Here is a 13,354-nt window from a genome sequence, read left to right as displayed (position 1 = left end):
AAAAAAAAAAAAAAAAAAAAGTCGTTTATTAAAAATTGAAAAATGTGCCAGAAGGCTTTTTTTTTCTCATTCACCATAAAAAGTCTGTTAGTTTCCAAGAACTCTAGCCATTGTAATACAGGATAAATAGTCCATTCCATCTGGTATTGGTGAAATCAAAGTAGACCCCTTCCTGGTCTGTCTTTTAATGTAACATATGAGTAAATCTTTGTACTGTAGCTATAAAAATAGTTCTCCACCTTTGTGCACAGTTATAGATGGGTGCCACTTCTCTCTGAATATCATCTCTATTTGTGATTGCATTTATCTGCTTTATGGCCTTCTCCTTGCTATGCTCATCTGACTGGCTGGTAGGATCTTTTGTCATTATTTAAACTGGATAATTTTCCTCCCTATCTGTGGAAATCTTTATCTCAATGTAGTCATGGGCTTTTGAACATACTCTTAATGTGTCCAATGCCAACAGGCTTTTATATGCTTGTTCCAAGAGGGACTGGCAGGCTTCTGTCACACTTAAGAAATTCTCAGAAGCAGACTCCCTTTGGGAGTCATTTAAGTGTATTCTGTCAAAGCTGTTGTGTAAGTAGTTCCATAAACTGTGTGAATGCAGTGTATTGTTACTGAGATCAGTTGTCCCAACCTTTGACAAGTGAGTCCTTGATGATTCTTTCTTGAATATTTTGTCCCTTTCTTTCCTTTTCCTCCCCTACCTCCAGCAACAGCAAAGTCAAAGGTGATGAAGGTTCATTCTCTTGGCAGTGTATGCTGAAGCTAAGGGACCAGTCCTGGAAATAAGATCCTGTATGTGCATGGTATTTAATAGAAACCTCACGCATAGTGTGTTCCTTGACTTGCCAAAGGAGCTTTGTTCACAAAAGAGTTCAAATAATTTTATTAGAAACATAGGGGAATGTTGTTGGAAAACCCTTTTTTTTTTCTCTGCCAGTGATGATTTTCTAGCGTATGCTTCAAAATAAGAGGTTTTCTCTAACACTTGCAATCACAGTTTAGAGCAGCTGCAATGTCACACGTGGCTTACATTATTGAGTAGTTGGTGTGAAATTTTAAGCTATTAATATTTTTGTCCGATTTGTTTTCCTATCCTTTATCAGATGTCAGGTATTGTCCTTGACAGCAGGATCCCAAATGTGTAACAGACAAATTTATAATATATTCCTTTTCTCCAGGTCTCTCTCTAAGCTCCAGTCTGGCCAAAATTTAACGCGACTGCAGTGCATGGTTTGCTCCTTCAGTATCCCTAGTTTATGTGCTTGGAGTGCCAGTTGCCTCATCTTCAGGTTGCCTGAATTGTACCTCACTATTCAAAACATAGTTGCCCTTCTGAAGTTATACTTGTAGAGCATTAAAATTAGTGGTTACTGTATATTATGGGTTTCAGAGCTGCAACTTTGAATCGCTCATGTTCAGCTTTGCCACCATGATGTATGTAACAAGGAGGAGAAAAAACAGTTATGGTGGACTGGTCAGTCTCCACTACGTATTCAATCAGAGCACCCTTTTTTTTTTTTTCTTTAGAGCTCCCTTATGATGCCTCTAACTCTTGAGCCTTTGCATAGCAACTGAAGTCTTACAACAGTTGCTCCATTAGGAGTCTGTGCTTAGTCTGAAGTACAAGGAAAGTTCTTACCAAATCAGTGGCTTACAAAAAGTCATCATGCAGCATTTAGAAAGGGCTGTCTTCCGGTGTTCCTTACCATCCTCTCTTTTTCAACAGTATTCAGATTTGGTGACAGCTTCAGAAATGGAAGGGTAGGAAATTCAGAGTATTACAGAATCTATTTACCCAGTATGTATGTATGTAGCAGAGAGTATAAAATTGTGTCCTGCGGGAGGACGGGGGGGAAATCGGCAACCAAAAAGTCATACCTGTTGCATTCAGGCAAATGAGCATCTGTCTACTGAGTTCTGTTTTTTAAACATTTTTTAAAGTTTTATACAACAGGAAAAATTGCTTCTATCTTACGGTCTTTTTAAAACTTTTTCTAAAGGAATTGAACTACTTCACCTGTTGGCTCCAAATAATATAGCTTTTGAGGCATTCCTGAACTTTTCAGACTTGACTGCCAAGTCAAAATATCAACAAGTTGTTTCTACATTTTATGTCCATGGAAGCTGTCAGAAATGCGTAGCGTGGGGTTTTACTTTTTAGGAAGGTGGTCCAGTTTGCCCCAGTCCAGCAAAGCATTTAAGGTAGTCATGTGCTTAAAATTAAACACATGCTGATGCTGTTTGTTGAATTGGAGCCTCAGGGTGCGGACCTATGAAGGCTTCATAAGTACCTGGATTTAACAAGGTTATTCCCAATTTTCCAGCTGGGAAATGTTTAACCATGGAATGCTATGCACCCTCTTCCACTTGCATGAGAGAGCATGTGGCCAGTCTATTTAAAGGATGTGTGGGAGCACTCTCCTTGCAGCTGATGGGCTTATTCATAAAATAAGAGCTTCATATGGCAGACAGGCGTTTTTAATGATAGCATAGTTTGGGAGATGAGTTCAAATATCTGCCAACTGTGCCCCCCTCTGGCTGATGATGGATTTGTGAGCCAAGAGAGAACAGTAAAAAGGGTCTTTTTTTATTTTTTAGAATTTAAAAGGTGAACCCCCCGCCTCCAAGCCCTTGTGCCTCATTGGAAACTACTTCCCTGTTCCAGTGTTATTCCTCCGTGAAGTGTTTCCTGGAAGCCTCATTTTTGGGAGTGTCTGTGTCTCATTTGTGCTTTGCTTGTTTGTCAGTAGAGGTGCCTTTGGCATTCCTAGTGCATCAGAAACTTGAGGCAGTTTCCTTTCAGATGCTAAACAGGCTATTTAATGAGTAAAAGTTGAGGTTTACCCAATTTCTAGTGAAGTTGCAGACTGAGCTCATTGTGCCTGATGAGCTGGTAGTTCTGTAAATAGACTTACTAGGATAGGGAAGTGAAGTTGTGGACACTTCTTGCTGGTGCACTTCCCTGCCTAATCTCCCCGTGCAAATAATGGAGAAATATGTGCAACTTGCCTTGAGGGATTTAATAATCAAAAATTTCCATTGGTTTTTATGTGCTCAGGAACTTTTGGGTATCATGGCCCCTGTGGCCACACTTTAAAGTATAAAATGGAACAGACTTTTTCTGTTAACTGCACTTTTTTTTTTGTGCCAGGTTTGGTATTCACCCTGTGGCTGGCCGAATGCCCGGTCAGTTAAATGTGCTCCTTGCAGAAGCTGGTGTGCCATATGACATTGTGCTGGAGATGGATGAGATTAATGAAGACTTCCCAGGTGCTAGCTTTAAAATGACATTATTTTCTAGTATTCTGTAATCACAGTTGCCCGTTTATTTTTGTCTCTATTTTCATTTGGTCAAAGGACATTCGTAGCAATTGCTCCTTGTGACTGCTGTGCCACAAGGTACCATCCAACAGAAGGCAGGAAGGCTTTTCCTCTAGCAGTTTCAGTTCTTTCGCTGTTGATACTGAGGGAGCAGAGAAAGAAAACAGTCTGACCCAAAGGCAGAAAGGTGAGGTGCAAAGAAAGGGTTTGGACAGGGTAAGGAATATAGAGGGAGATGGGAACTGTTTGGATAAGTTGGATTACAAGGTGATGTAATAGGAAGCTGCTGGTATATATCAGTATAGGGGAGAGGCTGAGGTGCTATACATACTAAGGGACAAGGAAAGGAGATCGCTAATTACTAGAACATGGTCCTTTGAGCCCTGAAACAGAGAATAATAGGATATCTGATCCACGTGTTCTGTGGTTATGAAGGCCTAATGGGTGTGAAACTAGTAGCAAACACTGGGTCCTGTCTCCCTGTCATGGTAGGTCCACAAAGAATAACTGCTATTAGTTTGAGTGTTTTGTGTGCTGTACATGTTCCAGTTCTATTGATGACTCACAATTCCCCTTGGATTGAAGAATACTAAAGTTGTAAAAAACCCAAGTATATAAAAGTTTAGACTCAGGATTTCTCTGATGGAATTATGGAGGATTGAACTTTTAGTCATGCTGCCTCCCAAACAAGGCACTGTAATGTGAGTCCTGATACTGGGGCTCTGTTCCTAATGTATGAGAAGCTTAATCTGTCAGTCCTTGTATATTCTATCTGACCTTGTCTGTCTGGACTGTTCAGTTTGTAAGCAGTTTAGGGCAGAGGTTCTTGCTCTGTGCGCCAGTTGCAATGGATTGTGTGCCTCTTCTGAGGTTCTGCATCAGGCGTGGGCAAAATGAGGCCCGCAGGCCAGATGTGGCCCAGCAGGCCATTCTCTCTGGCCCGTGGGGCCCCTAAAAAATTTAGAAAATAAATATTTATCTGCCCCTGGCTGCCTGTCATGAGGCCCTTGATGGCTTGCCAAAACTTAGTAAGTGGCCCCCCTCCTGAAATAATTGCCTGTCCCTGCTCTACATGCAACTGTAATATAGATTTTAAACAGGCTATCATGAATCTCTCTGTGGGGTACTGGCAGCTCCAAGTTTCTCCTTGCTGTCCTGCTGCTTGTCCCATGGAACAGACCAAAATTTGCCCTGAGACACCTTACCCCTGCAGGTCTTGACTCTGATGCCTTTATACCAGACTCCCAGCTGCAGTGGGGGGATCTTTGCCAGCTCCAAGTGGTGTTGTCTTCAGTTGTGAAAGAATTTTAGATCCCCTTTTCTATGGAATGTGTGGCCTGGAATATCACTGTCCCTGAGATCATGCTTAAATATAGGCAGTCAGCAGGGGGACAAAACAAAGGATCTATGAAACAGGGGAAAAAAGAACTATATGAGCAAAAACTTACCATAATGTTTGGAGACAGAACACAAAGTTACTTACTTTTCTCATCTGATTATAACCTGGTCCTTCAGAGTGTTCTGCCAGTACTTTCAGATCATCCTTCCTTCTGATCCTGCCAGCCCTGACCATTGGGGACCTGGATTCATCTGGGAAAATCCAGAAGACCATGAGGACTGTCTTATAGACAGCTCCTAAACATGTCCAAGCCAGCACCAACCCCCCTCCCCCAGATCAGCATTGCCCCAATTGCTCATGAATCTCAGAATCCTCTAGACAATTCTTTTAGTTGTCCACCTGGGGCATCTGGAATTCCACTAGCTTAACGGCCCATTACTTTGCAATGTCCTCACTATTGAGATTGATTTTTCTCTTTACAGGCAGACTCATCCCAAAAATAGCCCATTCTGCCTGTGTTTGGGAGTGGTAACTGTGCTTGCCCTAGTGATACAATGGCCAGAGATACTTAGCAGTTTCACATACTCCCTTTTCCTTAAGCATGTATTCTTCAGTTCCTTTGATTAAACCATGTCTGAAATCATAGTTATAAATAGATGGCATAACAGAATCCATACAGAGATAAAAGCAATGACATCAGCTTTTCAACAAGACAACACATGACTTGTTAGTGAAAGAAACACCAAATTTGCATGACACCCCATGAACATCTCTAACTATAGTGGTGTTTGTGACACAGATATTCACAGTAATGTCAGTGTTGTGGTTTCTAATTTTTTTTTCTTCTCTCTATTTTTTCACACAGAAACTGACCTGGTACTTGTAATTGGTGCTAATGATACAGTTAACTCAGCAGCTCAAGAAGATCCTAACTCTATCATTGCTGGAATGCCAGTTCTAGAGGTTTGGAAGTCAAAACAGGTGAGCTGAACAGAAATATATATCCAGTTGTAAATTGTTAGCATCAGGATTGGGCAGCCCCAGGACATTCAGACACACCACAAACCAGACACAAAAAGATGTTCTGCATCGCAGGTGGCAAGCTAGAGCCCATGGACTGGATCCATCCCATAGAACAATTTGATCCATCCCACAGCCCTGGGGCTGTGTTGGCATTTGATGGCATGTGACTTCTGCAATAGTAACCTTCCTGGGCCACCATCGGGAGAAGTGGCAGCAATGGGCGCTTTCCTCATGGCGCCACTGAGAAGCAGGGAGTGGCATGAGCTTTCCCTGTGCTGCTGCAGGAAAGTGGTGGTGAGAGCTGGCTTATCTGCCCACCCATCTTCCTCTGCACTGAAATGGGTCAATACAACCCACAGCCAAAAAAGGATGCTAACCTCTGTTGTACATTATATGTTGAACAACTGTGTGCCTGGTTTGCCATTTTATGGTGCCATAAATTGGCTGAACCTGTGGCATGTTTCTGCTTTTGTTGCAATTAATACATTAGTGAGACCATAAATATAACACCTGCCCAGGGCCTTGGATAGCACAACCATGAGGAAAATGTATACTATACTTTGCTTATTAAAGTCATGTTATAATGAGGGGGTGGGTTCTAAAGCAATGCAGTTGCACTAGCTGTATGATAAATTTGAGCAACAAAGTCTTGTTTTGGTTCCTTTACCTTGGAAGATGCAAGTAAGTAGAGCTGTCTTGCAGTGGGTAGAAAGGCTGTGAAGAATATGCTGAATCACAGAAAGCATGGAAAAAAAATTCTGTACTCCTGCAGCTGGCATAGACTTCAAGGGTTTACCTATTAGTATATGTCTGAAAATGAATGCCATGTGTGGTCAAGTTTTGTCCTTTTGGAGTTCCATCACCTGAAATGATTAACTTTGGATTAGACCTAAGATCCCCTGGAAGCACGAAGTGCTTATGGGGGAAACAATTCAGCATTCAACGTAACAATGGACCTTGCACAAATTACCTTTGAAAGATGTAAGAGGATTTTTGTGGGTGATTTTTTTTTTTTATTTGAGAGAGAGAAGCTTTTGAATGCAAAGCTTCAGTGTATGTACTTCAGACCTGAAGAAGTACACACACATTCAGAAGCTTCCTAAGTCTATCCCAAACATGCAGGTGGTCCAATGAAATGTATTGCACACAAAGATCCTTACCTTTCGCCATAATTCCTGGACCATCATGGCTGCAACATCGTTCTAACACTCATTTGAAAGATGAATGTTCACTTTGTCCATCATTGGTCATTGCACCCAAGCACTGGAGCATTAGGTTGGGATGCCTTAACCATAGACTCCAGGTCTTCCTTACATTATTCTATAGTCAGGATTTTCTGCCTACTTAGCCAAGTAGGTTTTCCCCTTTTATGTAGTAGCCAAGGGTAGTCATCTTGTGTGTGCAGTGAGACTGTAAAACTAGATTGCTGTGCAACAGTTTCACTTTCTCTGGCCTACACAAATTTTACATAGAATTTTTCTGTACCATTAATGAGTTTAGTGAATTGCAGCGTCTAGCATTCCTTGGGATTGTGATAACATTATAATAATTCTCCATGTTCATAGATGGTATCTCAGAGGCTGCTAGAATTATTCATTAGGTACCGTATAGTCTCTCTACTAGGGCTGTGCGAAGCTTCAGTGGCTGATTGGATTTGGCCCAATTCAGCAGCCGACTCTCCACATCCAAATCAAATCAGAAGATCCATTAATCTCTCTGATTCCAATTGGAAGCTGCCGATTTGATACGGAGAGATTCAGTGATTCGGACATAGACACAACTTTAAATGTTTTTTCTACATGCCTCAAGGTACCAGGCAGCTCGTGAACGCTGAGATGGTGGGGCGGATGGCGTGTCCCATGGGAATGTGGGGGGGGGGATGGGGGTGTCCCCAGCATGCTCAGAGGTGGACGCGGAAGTGGACCAGAAATACTTCTGGTCCACTTCCGGGTCTGCCGTGGAGCATGTGGGGACCCTCCTGCCCCCTAGCTAAGTGACTAGTGCCTCTTGGGTCTCGGTGGGGGCACTCAGGGTCCCCTGTGGCCCATCACTGGGGTGGGGGGGGTCACCTGCGCACTCAGCGGCAGACCCAGAAGTGGACTGGAAGTACTTCCGGTCCACTTCCAGGTCCGCCGCTGAGCATACGGGGAGGCCCCTGGGTCTCCTGTGGGATGCTCTATCCGCCCTACCGTCTCAGTGTTTACGAGTCACACCTGGTACCTTGAGTTATGTAGAAAAATGCATTTAAAGCTGTGTCTATGGCCGAATCGCTGATTCTCCAAATCAGAATAGAATCTTCAGATTCGGATTTGGTCAAATGGAATCGGGACAGTGATCTGAATCAACAAATCGAATCACTGTCCCCTGAATTGGGCCAAATCTGAATTGAATATGGCCCACTTCGCACACCCCTAGTCTCTACATAGCCAGTGATCTTGTTTCTGATTAAAGCAAGTAATTCTTTCCATTGGAAGCTAAAAATACATCCTTGCTCAGACTCTGCCGAGTGTGAAGAGGACTGAAATTCAAACCTGTTTCCTGCATGGCAATGCTAAATACTATTTGGAAGCTACCTAGTCATGCCATTCACATTGACTGAACACTTGAGTGAGAAATTAGTATTTTCTGTCCATTTGCTTCCAGAAAGTATCCTATTAACATGTAATCACATTAAATCTCTTTTTTTAAATTTTGTACGTTAAGACTCAGTGCAGGAAATCTGAATGTATGAGGGACAATGGCAAGTGCTTTGTCAAATGTAAACTCTTCCATTTGCAGGTTATTGTGATGAAGAGATCTTTGGGTGTTGGTTATGCAGCAGTGGACAATCCTATCTTCTACAAGCCCAACACTGCCATGCTTTTGGGAGATGCCAAGAAAACTTGTGATGCCCTGCAGGCCAAAGTCAGGGAATCCTACCAGAAGTAAAAGCTGTTTTGTCATTCATCATCATAGTTTTTCTCTGGCCAGTACGAACAAAAGGGTTTTTTTGTTTATCAGAGTATAAAGGCAAAGTTACAAGCAAGCTGAAACACAGGTGCACAGATTAGCTTATATCATTTGATATAAAATATCCCCCTTCATTATGTGTATAGAACAACATGAATTGCGTTTCTTTTGTGGGTTTCGTGGATGTTGTGAATCAGGGACACTTTAGGAAAATGAGTCTCATCTTTTGATGAAATCCAGTTCAGTTGTATATTTTTGTTCCCTCCGGTAATCACTTATGTAATGCAAAATGAAGGTCAGGGATCTGTTCCAGTGATGTCATTATGACATGAGGGAAATGTACCTGTAGTGGTCAAGTAATTTTCTTCCCCAACTCCTGCAGTTAATTTTAATCTTCAGCCCCTTCCAGTTGTTGCCCCTTAAACTGTTCTGGGAAAACTGTGACCCCCAATTTTTTAGGGGTACATTGGTTTGTATACCTAGATCTAATGGTAGAATCTTGATCACTTAGTGATTTCAGATTTGATTAATTTATGACTTTTAAAATTTTGCTGTGTTAAAATGTATCTGATACATTATTAATCAACACTTTTCTGATGCTGGAAAAAAAGCACTTTTTAACACATTTCAGGTGCTGGAAAAGAGATACAAATCAAGAGTTTATCAGCATTTTTAAAAAAATCAATAAGGTTTCATTTTGCGTAGTATGGACCCACACAAGTTTAAAATCAGTGTTTGGATTATTTGACTTCCCCATAATCTAATTAAGAGTACTATTTAAATTCCCATAGTAACTACAGTAAAGCAGTAAATCAGTCCATGGCACAGAGTACTGTTTTATTTTTATTATGTTAAGTGTACTTGAGTGGAACTCAAATATTTGCCTAATAAAATGAATTTATCATGGTTGCATAATGATGTAGCAACTGTCCATTGTGACAAAAGCTAAATACAAATGGTTGTACTTGTGTTAGAAAGCATTAACATCTGGGGAAGACAAACTACTATGAAGTAAGCTTGAAATTAATGTCTTGATTGTTTATAAAACTGATTTTTTTATTAAAATATTCATTGGAAACTTGTATAACTTAATAGCAATTAAGAAATATTACCACTTAGCTACCTCTGTTTTTACGTAAAGATTACAAAAATCCATTTTTTCAACAGGTAGTAAATCGAGAAATGTAATAGTGTATGGAAAAAACCCATTTTTGAAATCTGTATTTTCTATTGCTCAAAAATAAAATTAGCACATAAGCATTAATATGTTGTTACACTGCATAAAAATACTTGAGTCAGTAAATTCTAATTTAAAACATTGAATATAATAAATATTGGTTTCTTAGTTTTGTAGTAGTGGTAACCACATTTCTAATGGGTCTACTCAAGAAAAAAAAGGAGAATGACCCCTGCAGGAAAAAGGGACCTAAATGGGTCAGGGGCAGTCCTTGTCATCAAGGAACTTTATTTTCTCACCCAACTTTTGATTGAAGTAGTAGTGGCTGCAGTATCCAACTTATTTCTGCTTTCAGGTAGCTAACTTGAGATTCACCTTTTCTTAAAAAGCCTCTTCCTTTTGTATTTGCAGTGAGAAATGCAATTTGTTAGGGATCAGAGGTTGGACCAGTGTTAATTTTAAAACTGTATTTTGTCAGGAAACAGAGTATTAAAACAAGCCAATAAAAGTGTCTTTTTTTTCTTTTTAATCACCTTGTTTTCTCCTCACTACTATAATGTTACGTAAAGAGAAAAGTAGCTTGGTATTTTCTTTTTAAGGGAGTCATAGAATCAAAATTATAGTGCAGGGAAGAAGAGGTAGAATGTATGCTCCTAATAGCAACATCTTCTTGTATGTTTATATTGCTCTAATCTATGCTGATACTTGTTGGGCCTGTGTTGTGTTGCTGAGCTCTTCACTAAAATTGATAGAAACTAATTGTAGGTTTGGGGGCTTTCTTTTTTTTTCGTTCTTAATTTAAAGGGTCATGTTTTTGTAGTATTTTATTACAGATTTGCCCTTTTAAATAGTGGGTGTGGATTAAGTTGACTGTTATCATGGTACCAGTAGATTAGCAATACTGAACCAGGGTGCCATGAGATCCTTTCAAGAGTACAGCAGTGTCACACAACGTTAAAACGTGTGTCACAAAGTAAACGGAGATATTTTCAAATAGGAATCCATAGCCTTAAAAACATTTTGACCTGTTGTCTCCGAGTTCTTTGCAACAAAAGAATTGCTCTATTTTACCATGGTCAAAAAAAAAAAAAGCATGACACCTAAGAACTGGCATTTTCTAAGGAGTGTCTCAAGTCTGAAGGGTGTCTCAAGTCCCAAAAGGGCTCAGAACCACTGCACTGGGTGAAGCTTATTACACACTAGTTTAGTTAATATCAGTCTCCCTGGGTAAAAGTTAGGTGGTTCTCTTCAAGTTTGGGTCTGGGTGAAGGCCCCTTAAAGGTCCCAACCCAAAGCGGCAATCAAGGATGTTGATTCACCAGATGGCTGCCTCTTCCTCCTGACTCGGCACTTCTGCTGTAAAGCTGGGAGAACTTTTTGAGATGCCATAATTTTGACCACTTTTATAAGAGTGCCCCCATCTGCTCAATGAATGGAATTTCCATGCTACTTTTATTTAAATAAATGGCATCAACACCACGGAACAGGCTACATTCAGTAACTGAATTCTGCCTTCCTAAGTTTCATATTTTCTATCAAGAATACTGTCCAACTTCTGTCCTAAATTGTGTGTATACCTATATTTACATATACATAGTTTACACTGCTTCCCTAAAAAATCAGCCATCCAAAATTAGAGCACATGTCTTCAGTGGAGAAGCTGATTTTATTTACCGGAATAGAAGCATAAAGACATTGTGCTTTCATTTTCTCTCAGCAATCAAGCAGGATGACGGGTAGAGTCCAGTGTTGCCTTTCATAGCTCCTCTGAGCTTGTTATCAGAGAGGGAAGCTGGCAGCCGTTTTTTAACATCGTCTGCCCACATGAGAGCCAATTCTAGGCCATGATGCTTAAAAACTCCTGTTAAAGGAAAATATTTGCCAAGAACATTAGTATCAACCAGAATGAAAACACTATACAAAAGGGTAACTTTTTTTTCATAGTCTGACTTGCATAGTTACAGAATGAAGTAAATTGTATTAAGGGTGCCTCTTAAAAAAAAAATATATATATCTATATATAAAATAGATGAGGTTGTTTGATCAAGGACCCAGTTTTTGTTTTGGTATTTTTAACAATGGGATAATAATTTTAATCTAATGAACAATTCTTGTCCTGTATAATTTTTTCTATGAAGTGTGGGATGCAAACAAAATTACATACTAAGTATCTAGAAACACACCATAGGCTGCAATTCAATCCTGCGGATTTAGTCTTTGTAATGAGTTAATCAAAAACTTTATGCTCCACTGCCATGTGTATACGTTGAGCAGACCTTCCAATCCACAAGAAAACTTCTGCATTAAAGCATCCGAGTACTGGGAAGGCTGCACAGTCTTATTGCACATCCAGGGTGGTTCAAACATGTTCATGGGACCCAGTTTACTAGATATTGTTCCAACAACTGTGATTGTATGCAAGACTGTGAAAAATGTCCTCTGTTTAAAATGGCAGTGACTTGCATGATCCAGCTGCTGTGTATTTCCTTTGTGCACTCAGAGGAAATGGATTTTATACTAATTAAGTTAGACTGTTCCTGTGTGATCTTTACTTTTTTATGAGAGAAACATAACACTGCTATAGCTGGAGTTGGAAAGGTCGTCATTTCTAAAAAATGTCTGCCTTGGCTTTAAAGCATAATATCCAAAAATACTGTTTTGAAAGTTATGCGTAGAATTAATTACTAATATGTAGAATTCTTTCTTCCAGGACAATTATTAGAGGTACTTTTTGATATGGGGATTTTCTTCTTCATTAGTGTAGATATGAAGCATCAGACGTTAGCAGAGGAAAAAAATACCGAGGAAGACTAAGCTTTTAATTCAGTCATTCTGTTAATCTGTCTTTCCTTTCCTCTAAAATTTGGAACTTTCAGTTCACTAGTGTAGACAGCATCCATATAAAATAAGCCATCATCCAAAGTCCAGCCTGTTACCAAATTTTAGGTAACTGCTTGGGGACAGTTCCTTTGTTTTACATACCTAATTTTTAAAGCTGCTGTACTAATTTTCAACAATTTTCAAACAATCCTTGATACAACTTGTATTTCAGTTAGTGCAGGTGCCTTGCAAGCTCAGCAAAGACTGGCTAGTAATAAATCATATTTAACTGCTCAGCAGAGAAGCAAAAGGCTGTTATCTTTTGCCTCATAAAGAACATAGGGTTATAGTTGGATGAGTCATAAACAAATCCACTGCTTGCTCATGGTAAAAAATAAGCTGTTTATAAACTTGAGATTTAGAGCAACAATGTAGTGACTGAAGAAGAGATAACCATGCCCCATTTTAAGATAGTTTTAACTTCTTATACATCTCAGCTTTGTCAAAAGGAGAGGTGTTGCATGTAGGACAAAACTCCAGTTTATTCAGTATGACTAAGGTGGCATCTAATGTGCTTTTACTAAATACCCTGTACGTAACAATTACCAGAGAACCAGGATGTTTTGCAATCAGACTTTAGGCCAAGGCAGGGAAAGACCCTTGTGTGTCTGGCTACTTCTCCATGGCCTTGCTTACTAGACCTTGAAAACTGGTGC

At 40.0% G+C, this 13,354-nt stretch overlaps 1 protein-coding gene across 2 annotated transcripts in view; it reads left to right on the top strand.

The window, feature by feature from the left end:
* Window positions 1-10,328, top strand: part of NNT (nicotinamide nucleotide transhydrogenase) — an 81,130-nt gene extending 70,802 nt beyond the window's left edge. For both annotated transcript variants that reach the window (XM_019517892.1, XM_019517893.1), the window contains 3 exons: window positions 3,161-3,279; window positions 5,535-5,650; window positions 8,471-10,328. In XM_019517892.1, coding sequence (XP_019373437.1) covers window positions 3,161-3,279; window positions 5,535-5,650; window positions 8,471-8,620 — 385 coding nt within the window. In that variant the 3' untranslated portion in view covers window positions 8,621-10,328. The remainder of the gene's footprint in view (window positions 1-3,160; window positions 3,280-5,534; window positions 5,651-8,470) is intronic.
* Window positions 10,329-13,354: the final 3,026 nt, after the last annotated feature.

The sequence above is a fragment of the Gavialis gangeticus genome, unplaced genomic scaffold (assembly GCF_001723915.1).
Source record: "Gavialis gangeticus isolate Ggan-Ray unplaced genomic scaffold, GavGan_comp1, whole genome shotgun sequence".
Classification (NCBI taxonomy): Eukaryota; Metazoa; Chordata; order Crocodylia; family Gavialidae; genus Gavialis; species Gavialis gangeticus.
Note: the sequence above shows the minus strand (reverse complement) of the source record. Positions and strands in the feature narration are given on the sequence as shown.